Source organism: Candoia aspera, chromosome 4 (assembly GCF_035149785.1).
Source record: "Candoia aspera isolate rCanAsp1 chromosome 4, rCanAsp1.hap2, whole genome shotgun sequence".
Classification (NCBI taxonomy): Eukaryota; Metazoa; Chordata; class Lepidosauria; order Squamata; family Boidae; genus Candoia; species Candoia aspera.
In genome coordinates this window covers 89,906,918-89,925,216 of record NC_086156.1, presented here as the reverse complement: position 1 = coordinate 89,925,216, position 18,299 = coordinate 89,906,918, and the positions used below count along the sequence as shown (strand labels likewise).

Here is an 18,299-nt window from a genome sequence, read left to right as displayed (position 1 = left end):
AACTTTAGAAGCTAATGAGGCACCGGGGAATATGCCTAAAGAGAACAACATATGTGAGTATATTGTGTATATACATACACATATTGTGATTTTGACTGATTATACTGTATAAACATCACATTTAAAATGGAAGAAAAGTTGTTTGCTACTGACCGATGAACAGATTCTGGTCCTTACTTAATTGTCATCAAAAGGATTTCCAATATTAATTTATCTACTACAACATAAAGTGTTTCTCCAAGATCCAGTTACTAAGAGGTATTTAAAATAATATCTGTTCAGTTAAAAAAAAGTCTTTAAAATAATACTTAGTTTGAGGCATAATTTGAAAAGGTCTCTATTTCTCATTAAAATGGATGTATATTGTATTGTTTCGTTTCTAAAGAAGAGAACTTGATAGGACATAGAACACAGTCATAGCAAACATGCACTCAAGGAAATTACTGCATTTCTTTGAATTATATATTTTATTTCACCGTATTTTTTTTTGTAATAATACCAACTTTCTTCAGTATTTTTCACAATAATTTACTCCATATGGAGCCCACTGAGATATACTGCTAACTCCATGAGGACAGATTTGCATTGCTTAGCTTATTAAACGATTATAATGACTCAATATCACTTAGAACACACTGACATTTTAACGATGTTCAATACATGACCAGGTTCAGTTAGCAACGTATATTTCCTTTGTAACAACTTCCTTAAACGTACAAATGTAGTAAAGAAATAAGTAAATGTATTTCATAAGTTACACCTTATAGAGCTTTGACTGAACTAGTAGGCAAAATATCAGTTTCTGAAATACTGAATTAGACTGCTTCTTCTTTCATTGTTAGGAAACAATACTCATCTTCATCTTATAACAATATTTTTGTTTACTTGTAACTTTGAGAAGGTCTTTTAAATTATGGGGAAATAATGTGAACAGGAAAAATTTGCCCAAACTATATAACTACAAATATAGCCTTAAAACATAGAGAATAAATAACAAGACATTTGGGAATATGCATAAAGAGAATAAAAAAGTACATTTCGCCTTTTTTAAAACTATGGATATTATTTTTAAGGCAAAAAAATATAGACCATGAAACTACTGTTCCATTTTTGTTAGTATTAAGATTCATAGGGTGGTTTTATCCTAAATGTTCTATTTTGAATGTTAATGAATCAGAATGGTCATTTCTTCAAATATTTCTTATTTCACTAATCAGATATAGACAATGAATTAAAATATGCTTCTGTCCTACAGAGAGATCATTTCAATGTAGAGATGTGCATTTCTTTCTTCAATTTTTCACATATGGAAATTTGATTCATATTTCTGGGTTGAAAACAAAACAAAACAAAATCAATGTTTTAATTATTTACTTGATTAGTGTATAACAACAGTATGACATATTTATTATAATCAAGTATCTTCAGGGGGGAAATGGTCCCTACTGATTTGATAGGGTAAGATACATTACTATGTTTCATTACTAATTCTGTATCTAACGAGGATCATTGTTGTTGTTTTTTAATATATATTTTACATTAATCATTGATAAATATTCATACATATATTTAAATAAACATCATTTTAAATTTCTACCCTTCCATTATATAGCTATTTTGTATATAATATCCTGGTATGTTATATTTGGAAATTTTTTTCTCTTACTATCTGTCTTTCAGAAAAGTCAAACAATATTTAATAATTGTGTTTGTACATGCAATTTAAATTATCTGCTCCCACAACTGCATAATTTCTATGTGGATCATCCTTTCAATTATTCCAAATTATTTCATGGTCTTAGGCTAAAAAAGGTTGGAGCGTGATACAAAAAACAATGCACCATGATCCATCTAGCTGCAAACATAGCTTTTCTCAACGTTAAAAACTAAATTAAATTTATGGGTTGACTTTTATAGGGTGAAGGAATTATTCAACTTTCTCACGCAACCAAAGGGACCACCATAATATGTAGCAGAATCAGAACAGAATTAGAACTAAGTTATTTGAGAGGAATATGGCATCATATAGCCATTATTGTACATCAGTAATGGAAGGGTTTGGTTTTTCAGCTATTTTTAATTCCAACTCACATTTATGCTTCATCCTGATTGGACAAAGCATAAATTCTTAAGCCTTATTATAAATTAATGTGATATATTGAATTTGTTTCAGTATCTTCAATTTTACCATACTTTGGATCCTTCTTTGCATGTTTCTCTCTCCCTCCCTTCCTTCCTGCCTATATATTATTATATAAATTTTAAATGAAAAGACTGCTTTGAAACATTTGAAGAATTTTAAAACAATATCAGAGAATTACATGTCTATTAATCTGTTTCTTATTAAAATGCAAAGCATAATTCTTTTCCCATTATTTCTGGCCTGGTCCCATTATCTATCACAACATTTTCAAATCAAATGATATATGCATATGTATGTATCTATGTATTTACACATACCCAGACATGTACATATACAGACAAATATCACAAAATAGGAATGAAAGATTTGTTGTGAATCAGTTGATATGATTTTGCTGTCGAGTGAGTCTTTCATTATCCCTTTAATTATTACTAGAGAAGAAATGAGAAAACTTAGCCAATGAATATCCCTTCCCCGTCCCGCATAATACTGGAACCAGGTGCCATCAAATAAAACTAAACATGGAAGAGTTAGAATATGCAGTATGTCAGAAATAGTTCAAACAGGTGGATCATTACAAAACAAAGCTAAACTAAAAGGGAAATTCAAAGAGTTATGAATAATTGTGCTTTCAATATCTACCTACTAATTGCTGTGACAATTTCTTCAGGATTGAAGATGTCTTGTTCCTGAAAACAAAATTGGTGAAGATTCAAAAAGGAAAAGAATATTAATCTCATGCCCTCTCTAACAACTTCCTACATCCATATAGCTAGGCTCTATAGAAAGAGAATATTAATTTTAATTTCTTTTCTCTGCAATGATTCTCTTTTGAGGAAACCTAGTTGGAAATTAACAATGTTCCTTAATGGCTTCCTGATCTTTTATTGAAAATATGTTTCACACACATATTTCACACAAGAGACAGGGATCACTTCAGAGATTCAACCGTATTCAATAGCTGATTATATCAAAATAACACTGTGACAGCTTCAAAAAATGATTTGGGCTTATTTAAAGATATCCAGATTCACCAGGTATACTTGTTTGTTTGTTTGTTTGTTTTTCTTCTTCTTTTCAGATCCACCCTAATGCAGGAAGTAGGAGAAAATGAGACTGAAGTGACTGAATTTATCCTCATTGGCTGGTCAGGGAGACCCAAGTCAAAGATGGTTTTAATACCCCTTTATATTGTTTCCTATTTTGCAGCAATGGCTGGAAATGGCCTCATTGTCATTGTAGTAATACGTGATCCACGGCTGCACAATCCCATGTACTTTTTCCTATGTAACCTCTCCTTTATTGACCTTGGATTCACAACTTCCATAATCCCTCAATCTATTGCTAATTGTTTAGTGGAAAGGCCTGTGTTGTCTCTTGCTAGATGTTTTACCCAAATGTATGCTATTCTCTTGTTTGGGACAACGGAATGCTTCTTTCTGGTTGTCATGGCTTATGACCGTCTCATTGCCATTTCCAGGCCACTGCATTATACATTCATCATGAGCAGGACAATTTGCATCCTATTGGCTGCTGTTTCATGGCTGACAGCCTTTATGCTTACAGTACTCCCTTGCCTTGCAAAGCCAGTGAGATTTTGTGGAAACAATGAAATTGACCATATTGCATGTGAAGTTAAATCTATCATGAAACTCATCTGTACTGATACCACTTCAAGACAAATAACCATATATTCCAGTAGCACATTAGCACTCATTCTTCCCCTTGGCTTTATCCTTTTTTCCTACATGCGCATTCTTCAAGCCATCCTAAGAATGCCCTCTGAAGGAGGCAGAATGAAGGCTTTCTCCACATGTGGGTCCCACCTCTCAGTAGTGACTATATATTATGGTATTGCCATATTTACATATCTACTTCCTCCAAATAAGAAGATGCATGAGATTGAAAAAATAATTTCTCTCTTTAATACTGTGCTAACCCCTGTGTTCAACCCCTTAGTTTATACCCTCCGAAATCAAGAGGTTCTGGGGGCACTGGGAAGAATTCTAGTTAAGAACAAGCCTGGCATACAATATTGAACATTGATGTAGTGTTTTCAGCTGTTTTCTTTATAACGTTGAATGGTCTTTCCCTGACATATGTGTTGTGTATTTTCTATATGAGGCATATTACAGATCAGTGGTAGAGTTCTATGAAATCAGTTTCCATTTCCCTTTACTAACTGCAGCTTTAAAAATTAGCTGCAGCATTGTGGTTATTGCTGTTACTTTCACCAGGATCTGGACCAAATGTCACAGCCTGCTGAATAGATTAATGGACATAACATTGTGAATAGCATACTATTTCTTAAGAATTGGAAATATTTCTATATTAAGCAGAGGCTGAAAATTTCCATTTATAATTCTGAAAAAAAAAATCCCAAAGAAAAGCACAATCACAGTTGTTATTTCACTGATTAGGGGATTTTTAAAGTTTAAAAACACAATTCTCAGAAATACATACACACAAACATTAGATAAACAGGATTCCGATATTATCGCCCACCAGAAAATGCAATGTCAATTTGTGCTATAGCTAAAGAAAGCTTTTCTATTCTACGATTAGAGAGGTTCTCTTGCATGCAAAAAGCTCAGAATCTAACACAATATTTCAGTAAGTATAGAAAACATAATTTAATCATTTTGGTAGGTTCTGAAGTCAACAATCACATACATATATATGTCCATGTCCATGTTTATGCATTCATATGGTCTATTTGTCATTTTAGAAATGTGTATTTCACCAACAGAAATATGCTGTTGGGAAGGATGTATTTGTTCAATCTATTGGTCATGTCTGAACTGTATATATGAGCAACAGCAATGATAAGGAAGGTAGGAATTCAGCTATTGGAAAATGATGGACTTCCTCACCATTGTGTTAATAGGAATCACAGACCTGTTTAGACAATGGTTGGCTAATGGAAACATGCTCAACCCTATACGATCCAAATGTTTTTGGCCACTTGAGTGTCTTATAGAAAGCCCTATAAAATAGCTGTTCTTTACTTTCAAGCTCACTTTTGTCTGAACTGTGAGATATGGGTAAGTTCAGAAGTTAGAGCCAGTTTGGTGTAGGGGTTAAGTCTCCAGGCTAAATACAGGGAGAGTGTGAGTTCTAGTCCTGTCTTAGGCATTAAACCAGGTGGGTGACCTTGGCCCAGTCACACCCTCTCAGCCCTAGGAAGGAGGCAATGGAAAACCACTTCCAAAAGTCTTGCCAAGAAAACTACAGGGACTGGTCCAGGCAGTCACCAGAAGTAAACACTGACTTGAAAGAACACATAGATACACAAACACGCACACGCACACACACACACACACACAGAGGTTTAATTAGACATTGGGGAATATGCCTAAAGAGAAGAAAGTGTGTGAGTGTATCTAAATTTGGGTATATGCATAAACATATTGCAATGTTGACTGTTTGACTGACAATATAACAAGTAGTGTACTTTGACTTCAGCAAAGGATCGTTACCTTGTCGTGGTGCTGGAGCTTGAGCACCTCAATGATGCCATGAGTTAAACTGTGAAGGGCCACCCAAGACGGGAAGGTCATGACAGAGAGGTCAGACTAAATGCGATCCCTGGGGAAGGTAATGGCAACCCACCCCAGTATTCTTGCCATGAAAACTAAATGGATCAGTACAACCAGAGATATGTCGGTATACCATCGGAAGATGAGACCCCGAGGTCGGAAGATGGTCAAAATGCTACTGGGGAGGAACAGAGGATGAGTTCAACAAGCCCCAGACGTGATGACGCAGCTAGCTCAAAACGGAAAGGACGGCTAGCAGCCAACGGTGCTGGTGGTGAACGGCAAATCCGATGTTCTAAGGATCAACACACCATTGGAACCTGGAATGTAAGATCTATGAGCCAGGGCAAATTGGTTATTGGTGAAGCCAGGGCAAATTGGTTATTGGTGAAATGTCAAGATTAAAGATAGACATTTTGGGCATCAGTGAACTGAAATGGACTGGAATGGGCCACTTCACATCAAATGACCACCAGATCTACTACTGTGGACAAGAGGACCACAGAAGAAATGGAGTAGCCTTCATAATTAATAGTAAAGTGGCGAAAGCAGTGCTTGGATACAACCCAAAAAACAACAGAATGATCTCAATTCAAATTCAGGGCAAGCCGTCTAACATCACAGTGATCCAAATATACGCCCCAACCACAAATGCTGAAGAAGCTGAAGTAGAGCAGTTCTATGAGGATCTGCAGCACATACTGGACAACACGCCTAAAAGAGAAGTTATTTTCATCACAGGAGACTGGAATGCTAAGGTGGGCAGTCAAATGACACCTCGAATTACAGGTAAGTATGGCCTGGGAGAACAAAACGAAGCAGGACATAGGCTGATAGAATTTTGCCAAGACAACTCACTCTGCATAACAAACACTCTCTTCCAACAACCTAAGAGACGGCTTTATACATGGACTTCACCAGATGGACAACACCAAAATCAGATTGACTACATCCTTTGCAGCCAAAGATGGAGGACATCTGTACAGTCGGTAAAAACATGACCTGGAGCTGACTGTAGTTCTGAACATGAACTTCTTCATGCACAATTTAGGATCAGACTAAAGAGATTAGGGAAGACCCACAGATCAGCTAGATATGAGCTCACGAATATTCCTAAGGAATATGCATTGGAGGTGAAGAATCGATTTAAGGGACTGGACTTAGTAGATAGGGTCCTGGAAGAATTCTGGACAGAAGTTCACAGCATTGTTCAGGAGGTGGCAACAAAATACATCCCAAAGAAAGAGAAAACCAAGAAGGCAAAATGGCTGTCTGCTGAGACACTAGAAGTAGCCCAAGAAAGAAGGAAAGCAAAAGGCAACAGTGATAGGGGGAGATATGCCCAATTAAATGCAAAATTCCAGAGGTTAGCCAGAAGAGATAAGGAATTATTTTTAAACAAGCAATGCGCGGAAGTGGAAGAAGACAATAGAATAGGAAGGACAAGAGACCTCTTCCAGAAAATTAGAAACATTGGAGGTAAATTCCAGGCCAAACTGGGTATGATCAAAAACAAAGATGGCAAGGACCTAACAGAAGAAGAAGAGATCAAGAAAAGGTGGCAAGAATATACAGAAGACCTGTATAGGAAGGATAACAATATCGGGGATAGCTTTGACAGTGTGGTCAGTGAGCTAGAGCCAGACATCCTGAAGAGTGAGGTTGAATGGGCCTTAAGAAGCATTGCTAATAACAAGGCAGCAGGAGATGACGTCATCCCAGCGGAACTGTTCAAAATCTTGCAAGATGATGCTGTCAAGGTAATGCATGCTATATGCCAGCAAATTTGGAAAACACAGGAATGGCCATCAGATTGGAAAAAATCAACTTATATTCCCATACCAAAAAGGGGAACACTAAAGAATGTTCAAACTATTGAACAGTGGCACTAATTTCACATGCCAGTAAGGTAATGCTCATGATCCTACAAGGTAGACTTCGGCAGTTCATGGAGCGAGAATTGCCAGATGTACAAGCTGAGTTTAGAAAAGGCAGAGGAACTAGAGACCAAATTGCCAATATCCACTGGATAATGGAAAAGCCAGGGAGTTTCAGAAAAACATCTATTTCTGCTTTATTGACTATTCTAAAGCCTTTGACTGTATGGACCATAACAAATTGTGGCAAGTTCTTAGTGGTATGGGGATACCAAGTCATCTTGTATGCCTCCTGAAGAATCTGTATAATGACCCGGTAGCGACAGTAAGAACAGACCACGGAACAACAGACTGGTTTAAGATTGGGAAAGGAGTAAGGCAGGGCTGTATACTCTCACCCTACCTATTCAACTTGTATGCAGAACACATCATGCGACATGCTGGACTTGAGGAATCCAAGGCTGGAGTTAAAATCGCTGGAAGAAACATTAACAATCTCAGATATGCAGATGATACCACTTTGATGGCTGAAAGTGAAGAGGAACTGAGGAGCCTTATGATGAAGGTGAAAGAAGAAAGTGCAAAAGCTGGCTTGCAGCTAAACCTCAAAAAAACCAAGATTATGGCAACCAGCTTGATTGATAACTGGCAAATAGAGGGAGAAAATGTAGAAGCAGTGAAAAACTTTGTATTCCTAGGTGCAAAGATTACTGCAGATGCTGACTGCAGTCAGGAAATCAGAAGATGCTTAATCCTTGGGAGAAGAGCAATGACAAATCTCGATAAAATAGTTAAGAGCAGAGACATCACACTGACAACAAAGGTCCGCATCGTTAAAGCAATGGTGTTCCCCGTAGTAACATATGGCTGCGAGAGCTGGACCATAAGGAAGGCTGAGAGAAGGAAGATTGATGCTTTTGAACTGTGGTGTTGGAGGAAAATTCTGAGAGTGCCTTGGACTGCAAGAAGATCCAACCAGTCCATCCTCCAGGAAATTAAGCCAGACCGCTCACTTGAGGGAACGATATTAAAGGCCAAACTGATATACTTTGGCCACATAATGAGAAGACAGGACACCCTTTAGAAGATGTTGATGCTAGGGAGAGTGGAAGGCAAAAGGAAGAGGGGCCGACCAAGGGCAAGGCTGATGGATGATATTCTAGAGGTGACGGACTTGTCCCTGGGGGAGCTGGGGGTGTTGACGACCGACAGGAAGCTCTGGCGTGGGCTGGTCCATGAAGTCACGAAGAGTCGGAAGCGACTAAACGAATAAACAACAACAAGTGTACTTTGACCGTGAAGGAGAAATTGTCTCCTCTAAACATGAAAAGGTTCTGCTGCTTCCTTAATTTTCTGGAAATGGAATTCCAGTATTAATTTTCTGAATTGCACTGGGAGTATAACTGCATCATTCAGCTACTGAGAGGTAATTTGAATGAATTTCTGTTGAATCAACAATGTACTTGCTTAACATTATACACTTAATTTGAGATAAAATTAAAATATATCTGTAATTCTTATTAAAATATATTTATAAACTATTGTTTTCATTTTTAAAGAAGAGATTTTTATAGAACATCAAGCACAGTAATTGTGAATATGATTTCAAGGTGCCGGGCTGTCTTTTGTTTTCAGTTATACATGTTATTTGATAATATTTTAATCATACCTAATTTTGTTCATTATTATTTACATTAAACTGTATAGGTAGCACACTGAGATATAGCGCTAACTGCAGAAGCACAGAATTACATTGCTATTCCTCTTAATAACTGAGAACAAACTGAAGTGTTTACATGTTCAGGATATGACCAGCTTCAATTACCAACAAGTATTTCTTTCAAAGAACTTCCTTAGAATTGCAAAGTTAACAAAGGAAAGAAGTGAATGCTTTTCATAAATTACAAATTATGAAATTGTCACTGAAGTTCCATATTGACAATTAGCCTTCTGTTTCTTATTCACTGCTAGAAATTACATCTCAAGGTGATATATTTTTTCATTGTCTCTTTGAAAATATTTTCTAAATTATGGGAAATAATATGGACATGGAAAAATAGCAGAAGTAACTGCATGACTACAAAACATATTCTTAAAGCTGAAAGTAAAATAATAATAATAATAATAATAATAATAATAATAATAATAATAATAAAATCATTTAGGAATGTCCCTATAGGGAATAAATAGTATATTTTACATTTTTAAAAATGTGCTGATACTGTTTTTAAGTTAAAGGAAAAAAAAAACCTTACTGACAGTGAAACTACTGTTACTTATCCATTAGTACGAGTATTACAAAGATGGTCCTATTGAAGATGCGGCCTCAATTTTGAATTTTATTGAATCAGCCACACCATTTCTTCAAACATCACGTGTTGTATGAATCAGATATAGTATCTAAATCACAATATGCTTTTGTTCTAAAGGGAGATGATCTCAAAATAGTATTTTGCATTTACTTCTTCAGTTTTCTATATGTGGACTTTTGACTCATATTTCTCTTTTGAAAAAAAAAATGCAAATTATAAATGTGTAGTTTTAATTAATTTATTCTGTTGACTTCCAAACTGTAGAATGACCAATATAAAATAGACAAGGATCGTCAGAGGCAAAATGGTCCCTGCTGAATTTATAGGGTAAAGAAAGATGATTACTGCATGTTCTTACAGATTCTGAAGCTAAGGAGGATCATTGCTTTTAAAGAATATGGTTTTCATATTGATCAATTATAAATATTCATTCATATATTCAATTAAACATCATTCCAAATTTCTTCTCTTCTCTCTTATACCTACTTTGTGCATCATATCCTGGTACGTTATATCTGGAAATGCCTCTTTCTTACTATCTCTCTCTCAGGAAAAGAAAAAAAAAACTTTAATGATTTTCTTTATGAAATAATGATTCTCACTCCCACAATTGAATAAAAGCGGAACAGACATTTGAAGTATTTGATATTATTTTATCATTTTATGTTTAAAATGATTGGACCATGATACAAAGAACAGTATCCCAGGATCCAGGTGGCTTCCAATATAAATTCGGTGAACTTTGCAAACAAGAAGAAAGGAGGTTAAAAAGAGCATCAAGACTGAAAGAATTCTTCAACATTCCCCAATTATGTCGATGAAGATTCTCAGTCATCCAGGTGGAATTGTCTGTAGGTTGAGTCATGGCAACTGGATTTCTTTCTTTTTGGTAGAAACGTTTCGCTGCTTGTCCAAGCATCTTCTTCAGTCTGGGCAAAGGTTGGTGAGGGGACCCCATATATGTCTTCCAGGGTGGCTTCATTGTCCCTCCACCTGAATGGCTGTTAAATGTGCCATGGAGGTGTGGATTGCCTTTGGGATGTCTCACTCCTAGATCCTTTGTTCATCCCCAAGTGGATCATTAAGAGTGGCCTTCCTGGCATTCTTAATCGTCCTGGGGAGTGATGAAAGAGCAGCATGAAAAATGGGGGACAGGTTGTGTCTGAGGACTCTGCCTCTATTGAGGGAAGGATTTTCCACTTTGGCATTCCTTAACCCCTCTCTCTAACCACTGATCTTCTCTGTCCAAAATATGAACATTGTTGTCCTCAAATGAGTGTCCTTTTTCTTTTAGATATAGGTAAACTACTGATTCTGGTCCTGTGGTGGTAGGTTGCCCTATCGACCACCATCTATATCCTGGAGAAGCCATCCCCTGCATCTACGAACTCCCTAAGATCCACAAGGAAGGGGCACCTCTCAGACCCATTATCAGCAGCATTCATTCAGTGACATATAATATTGCCAAACACCTTGCCATCATACTAGCACCTCTGGTTGGTTACACTGACCACCACATTCATAACTTGGAAGAATTTGTCACTAAAGCTAGGGTCCTGAATCCAATACAGATACAGATGAAACCAAAGTCTCTTTCAATGTTTCCTCCCTTTTCACCAGCATCCCCACCACTGATGCCCTAACTGCAGTTAGGAAGAGACTAGAAGAGGCCAGCATTGAACTTTGATGTACTGTAGCACTTTCAGCTGTCTGTCTATGTTTTAATGTCGATATACAGTACCTCTGATAAATTTCTTTATATAGCTTTTGTATACTTGTTATTATACTGTATGTTTTGATAATGAAATGAAGGCACATTATGAAACAATGATAGAGATACGTGAAGTTAATTTCCATTCTACTTCATGGACTTCATGTTCTGTTATTATTTTACTTTCACCCCTCTTGTGCTGCACAGTAACAATCAGTTGAACTGTTCAGTGGACTTAATACATTTTATGAATGATTGTTGAACATAGGAAACAGTTCCATGTGAGTATTTTTATTCTACTCTTGTCATGCCTCATGGAAAAGAAAATTATCTAAGGTTCAGTCTTATCTTCCAAATGCAAGTGTTTCATGTTTCCCATCATTTCATCATTTAAAAAAAAAAATCGATATCTTCCAAGGACATATCATAGAATGATATTGACTAGTTCTGTTAAAACTCATCCAACTGCAGCCAGGATGAACATCCATCTATTTTCCAGGACTGATTCTTTATATATGCATATGGGTCTAGAGCAGTTTGATGTAATATTGAATGAATTAATGAATTAACATTCATGATTGCTTGCTTTGTCTTTTAATGGTCATGACTTTTAATATTAAGCTGCTCAGAGTTGTTTGGAGTCAGGTGGCCTCTAAATAAATAAATATTTAAAAAAAAAAAAACATAGGTACAACAATTCTAACATTTAGGGATGTTGTTAAATTAGCACATTTTTCCAATATATATATATATATATTTAATTCAATTAAAAATGGGGATAGAATTCTTAAAAAAAAGAAAGGAAACTCCTGATTTTTTGTTAATAAAGGAGAAAATGTATGTCTTCAGTATTAGTATTTATTATATATATTAGTATAGTATTACTAATATAGTATATAATATATATAGAATAGTATAAGTATATATTATATATATTAGTATAGTATTACCATTTGCATTTAATTTGTCTTCCTGTGCATGATTTTTTCAATCTTTTCAGGAAAAAGGCATTATCCATAATAGAAATAAGGTCCTTTTCATCTCATACGTTTTCAGTGTTTGGCTACATTTTGTATGTCTTTACAGATAATAGGAACACAGAATATGGAGAAGGCAAATAAGACTGCATTGACTGAATTTATCCTTATTGGCTTTTCAGGTCGAACAAAGTCAAGGTTGGGGTTAATGGTTTTCATGGTAATTGTGTACACTGTAACGGTGGTGGGAAATGGCCTTATCGTCTTGGTGATCACAATGGATTCTCATCTCCACAAACCCATGTATTTTTTCCTCAGTAATTTGTCCTTCCTTGACATAAGCTATTCAACATCTTCAGTCCCACAGGTCATTGCAAACCTTCTGGTGGACAAACCTTCCATGACTTTTTCAATGTGTTATCTTCAAATGAGTAGTGGTGTCTGGTTAGGTATAACTGAAAGTTTCCTCTTGGCTGTTATGGCTTATGACCGGTATATAGCAATTTCTGCTCCTCTTCATTATTTGATAATCATCAGCAAGAAATTGTGTATTCAGTTGGCAGCTGGGACATGGGTTGCTGGCTTAGTTCTAGGGGTCATCCCCATTTATGTGATGCCGGCTCGCTTTTGTGGGGACAATGTGATCGATCACTTTGCCTGTGAACTCAAAGCCATTTTCAAGCTTATATGCTCAGATGCTTCCTTGAACCAAGTGACTATGTTCATCACTGGAGTTCTCACCTTCCTTGGCCCCTTTGCCTTTATTCTTTTCTCCTACTTGCGGATTGTTACAGCAATTCTGAGAATTCACTCTGCAGGTGGAAGATTAAAAGCTTTCTCTACATGTTTATCACATTTGATGGTAGTAACAATTTTCTATAGCACAGCTATATTCTCATATCTTCGACCTCAAACTAAGAGCGTGCAAGAGATCGACAAAGTAGTTTCTCTCTTCTGTGGAGTACTTACTCCCATGTTAAACCCCTTGATCTATACACTCAGAAATAAAGAGGTTATAGGGGCTTTAAAAAAGCTTACAGGTCAAAAACTTCGAACTTAGAGTTGGAGAAATATTTAATATTCATGTTAATGTTGTTGGTTTTCTGTAAGGCTTTTTCCATTTGTATGTGCTTCCTTGACGTTTGTACTAATTTTTTATTATTCTGGTTTCTAAATAAATCATCCATGCTAGTCCCAGTGCTATATTACTCTGTATACATGGATAAAATGTTTCAATCAAAATGTCTTCAAAACTCTAATATATACCATGCCAAAATACCATTTATATCATTTTGGTTAACCAGCCTTCCCTCCCAATATAAGCTGATTTATATTGCTTAAGTATATAGTTTACTTCCTCTTAGTTGAATGGAGTTTCTTCAACAAAGATATCCTTATCTTCAGCATGGTATTAATATTTTCAAGGGTCTGATATTTAAAACTGTTTGCCACCCAACATGAAGAAGGCTGAGAGAAGAAAACTGAGGCAACTGCTCTAATAATTTTGAAGAATGAGAATGAAACCATTTGAAACACTTCTGAGGGTAGGAAAAGCAGATGTTTTGTTGCAGGTTGCAGTTAGTCATGGTAATAATGGCAATATTATTTCTGACCACAAAAAAAAAAAGAAAAAATGCAGTAGAACCCATTGATGACAATGCTGGCTCCAAGAAGCCCCAAAAGAGTTAATAATGTTATGATATTCTGATTCACTGCTGAGCAATGTCATCCTGATTTCTGTATCTGCAATGTGTGATAAATTAGTTAATAGGTAAGTTCTGAAGTAGAGAGGAAAAGCTTTAAAAGAATATAAACGTCTGAAAATATTAAATCTTGAAGTTGAGTTAATATAAGAAGTTGTTGTTGTTTATTCGTTTAGTCGCTTCCGACTCTTCGTGACTTCATGGACCAGCCCACGCCAGAGCTTCCTGTCGGTCGTCAACACCCCCAGCTCCCTCAGGGACGATTCCGTCACCTCTAGAATATCATCCATCCACCTTGCCCTTGGTCGGCCCCTCTTCCTTTTGCCTTCCACTCTCCCTAGCATCAGCATCTTCTCCAGGGTGTCCTGTCTTCTCATTATGTGGCCAAAGTATTTCAGTTTGGCCTTTAATATCATTCCCTCAAGTGAGCAGTCTGGCTTTATTTCCTGGAGGATGGACTGGTTTGATCTTCTTGCAGTCCAAGGCACTCTCAGAATTTTCCTCCAACACCACAGTTCAAAAGCATCTATCTTCCTTCACTCAGCCTTCCTTATGGTCCAGCTCTCGCAGCCATATGTTACTACGGGGAACACCATTGCTTTAACTATGCGGACCTTTGTTGTCAGTGTGATGTCTCTGCTCTTAACTATTTTATCGAGATTTTTCATTGCTCTTCTTCCAAGGATTAAGCGTCTTCTGATTTCCTGACTGCAGTCAGCATCTGCAGTAATCTTCGCACCTAGGAATACAAAGTCTTTCACTGCTTCTACATTTTCTCCCTCTATTTGCCAGTTATCAATCAAGCTGGTTGCCATAATCTTGGTTTTTTTGAGGTTTAGCTGCAAACCAGCTTTTGCACTTTCTTCTTTCACCTTCATCATAAGGCTCCTCAGTTCCTCTTCGCTTTCAGCCATCAAAGTGGTATCATCTGCATATCTGAGATCGTTAATGTTTCTTCCAGAGATTTTAACTCCAGCCTTGGATTCCTCAAGGCCAGCTTGTCGCATGATGTGTTCTGCGTACAAGTTGAATAGGTAGGGTGAGAGGATACAGCCCTGCCGTACTCCTTTCCCAATCTTAAACCAGTCTGTTGTTCCGTGGTCTGTTCTTACTGTTGCTACTTGGTCGTTATACAGATTCTTCAGGAGGCATACAAGATGACTTGGTATCCCCATACCACTAAGAACTTGCCACAATTTGTTATGGTCCACACAGTCAAAGGCTTTAGAATAGTCAATAAAACAGAAATAGATATTTTTCTGAAACTCCCTGGCTTCTTCGATTATCCAGCGGATATTGGCAATTTGGTCTCTAGTTCCTCTGCCTTTTCTAAACCCAGCTTGTACATCTGGCAATTCTCGCTCCATGAACTGCTGAAGTCTACCTTGCAGGATCTTGAGCATTACCTTACTGGCATGTGAAATGAGTGCCACTGTTCGATAGTTTGAACATTCTTTAGTGTTTCCCTTTTTTGCTATGGGGATATAAGTTGATTTTTTCCAGTCTGATGGCCATTCTTGTGTTTTCCAAATTTGCTGGCATATAGCATGCATTACCTTGACAGCATCATCTTGCAAGATTTTGAACAGTTCAGCTGGGATGCCGTCGTCTCCTGTTGCCTTGTTATTAGCAATGCTTCTTAAGGCCCACTCAACCTCACTCTTCAGGATGTCTGGCTCTAGCTCACTGACCACACCATCAAAGCTATCCCCGATATTGTTATCCTTCCTATACAGGTCTTCTGTATATTCTTGCCACCTTTTCTTGATCTCTTTTTGTTCTGTTAGGTCCTTGCCATCTTTGTTTTTGATCATACCCATTTTTGCCTGGAATTTACCTCCAATGTTTCTAATTTTCTGGAAGAGGTCTCTTGTCCTTCCTATTCTATTGTCTTCTTCCACTTCCGCACATTGCTTGTTTAAAAATAATTCCTTATCTCTTCTGGCTAACCTCTGGAATTTTGCATTTAATTGGGCATATCTCCCCCTATCACTGTTGCCTTTTGCTTTCCTTCTTTCTTGGGCTACTTTTAGTGTCTCAGCAGACAGCCATTTTGCCTTCTTGGTTTTCTCTTTCTTTGGGATGTATTTTGTTGCTGCCTCCTGAACAATGCTGCCAACTTCTGTCCAGAGTTCTTCCGGGACCCTATCTACTAAGTCCAGTCCCTTAAATCTATTCTTCACCTCCACTGCATATTCCTTAGGAATATTAGTGAGCTCATATCTAGCTGATCTGTGGGTCTTCCCTAATCTCTTTAGTCTGATCCTAAATTGTGCAAGAAGAAGTTCGTGATCTGAACTACAGTCAGCTCCAGGCCTTGTTTTTACCGACTGTACAGATGTCCGCCACCTTTGGCTGCAAAGGATGTAATCAATCTGATTTCGGTGTTGTCCATCTGGTGAAGTCCATGTATAAAGCCGTCTCTTAGGTTGCTGGAAGAGAGTGTTTGTTATGCAGAGTGAATTGTCTTGGCAAAATTCTATCAGCCTATGTCCTGCTTCATTTTGTTCTCCCAGGCCATACTTACCTGTAATTCGAGGTGTCATTTGACTGCCCACCTTAGCATTCCAGTCTCCTGTGATAAAAATAACATCTCTTTGAGGCGTGTTGTCCAGAAGATGCTGCAGATCCTCATAGAACTGCTCTACTTCAGCTTCTTCAGCATTTGTGGTTGGGGCGTATATTTGGATCACTGTGATGTTAGATGGCTTGCCCTGAATTCAAATTGAGATCATTCTGTCGTTTTTTGGGTTGTATCCAAGCACTGCTTTTGCCACTTTACTATTAATTATGAAGGCTACTCCATTTCTTCTGTGGTCCTCTTGTCCACAGTAGTAGATCTGGTGGTCATTTGATGTGAAGTGGCCCATTCCAGTCCATTTCAGTTCACTGACGCCCAGAATGTCTATCTTTAATCTTGACATCTCACCAATAACCACATCCAATTTGCCCTGGCTCATAGATCTTACATTCCAGGTTCCAATGGTGTGCTGATCCTTAGAACATCGGATTCGCCATTCACCACCAGCACCGTCGGCTGCTAGCCATCTTTTCGGCTTTGAGCTAGCTGCGTCATCATGTCTGGGGCTAGTTGAACTCATCCTCTGTTCCTCCCCAGTAGCATTTTGACCATCTTCCGACCTGGGGGTCTCATCTTCCGATGGTATACCGACATATCTCTGGTTGTACTGATCCATTTAGTTTTCACGGCAAGAATACTGGGGTGGGTTGCCATTACCTTCCCCAGGGATCGCATTTAGTCTGACCTCTCTGTCATGACCTTCCCGTCTTGGGTGGCCCTTCACGGTTTAGCTCATGGCATCATTGAGGTGCTCAAGCTCCAGCACCACGACAAGGTAACGATCCTTTGCTGAAGAGAATGACCCTGGATCTAGCAAATAAGACACCATCTAACAGACTGGAGCATCCTGCCCGCTTTCTCAGGAGTTATAAAATCAAACTTGCTCCAGATAAAGCCATACCTGTCCTGATTACCAGGAAACACACTGAGACAATGACTTGGTCTCTAATATTTATTAGTAGTACTTAACAAGAATCCTAACAAACTGAGGAAGCATGGGAAAACCCAGCCATATAAACCCCAAAGGTTAAGGCGGTCCCGATCTGTGTCTCTTTGAATGGCTGAACAGTTCCTCAGTGCTACGCATGCGCTTGACAGTCTGGGTGGGAGCCCCCTGGTCGCCATCCTTACTCATGACAATACCTCAGGCACCTCATCTGGATACATTTAGTGAGAATCCAATTCTGAGTGAATCTGAATGACTTTATATCCCAAATAGTAAGAATATTCCTCAAAGCATACCTGCAGATGGTCCTGTGATCCCTCCCTCCCCAGCAGGGACTAGGTCAGGTGGCTATTGGCAGATATGATAAGGACAAAGAAATAACATCACATTGCTACCCTTATCACCCTGATATAATCCCTAAGATGTGCAGTTCGATTTGCTCTTTGCCTTCTTCCAATGGTGCTCTAGGCTTGTCTTCATGTTCTTCATCTCCTGGAGCTGCTCAGTGAA

General features: G+C 37.8%; 2 protein-coding genes across 2 annotated transcripts; both read left to right on the top strand.

Annotated features, from left to right (window-relative positions):
- Positions 1 to 3,234: 3,234 nt before the first annotated feature.
- Positions 3,235 to 4,182, top strand: LOC134496486 (olfactory receptor 13H1-like). The gene has a single exon (XM_063302217.1). It carries the CDS (start codon positions 3,235 to 3,237, stop codon positions 4,180 to 4,182), a length of 948 nt encoding a protein of 315 aa, XP_063158287.1.
- An 8,504-nt stretch (positions 4,183 to 12,686) lies between these two features.
- On the top strand, positions 12,687 to 13,619 carry LOC134496485 (olfactory receptor 13C7-like). The gene has a single exon (XM_063302216.1). The coding sequence runs from the start codon at positions 12,687 to 12,689 to the stop codon at positions 13,617 to 13,619; it is 933 nt and encodes a 310-aa protein (XP_063158286.1).
- Positions 13,620 to 18,299: the final 4,680 nt, after the last annotated feature.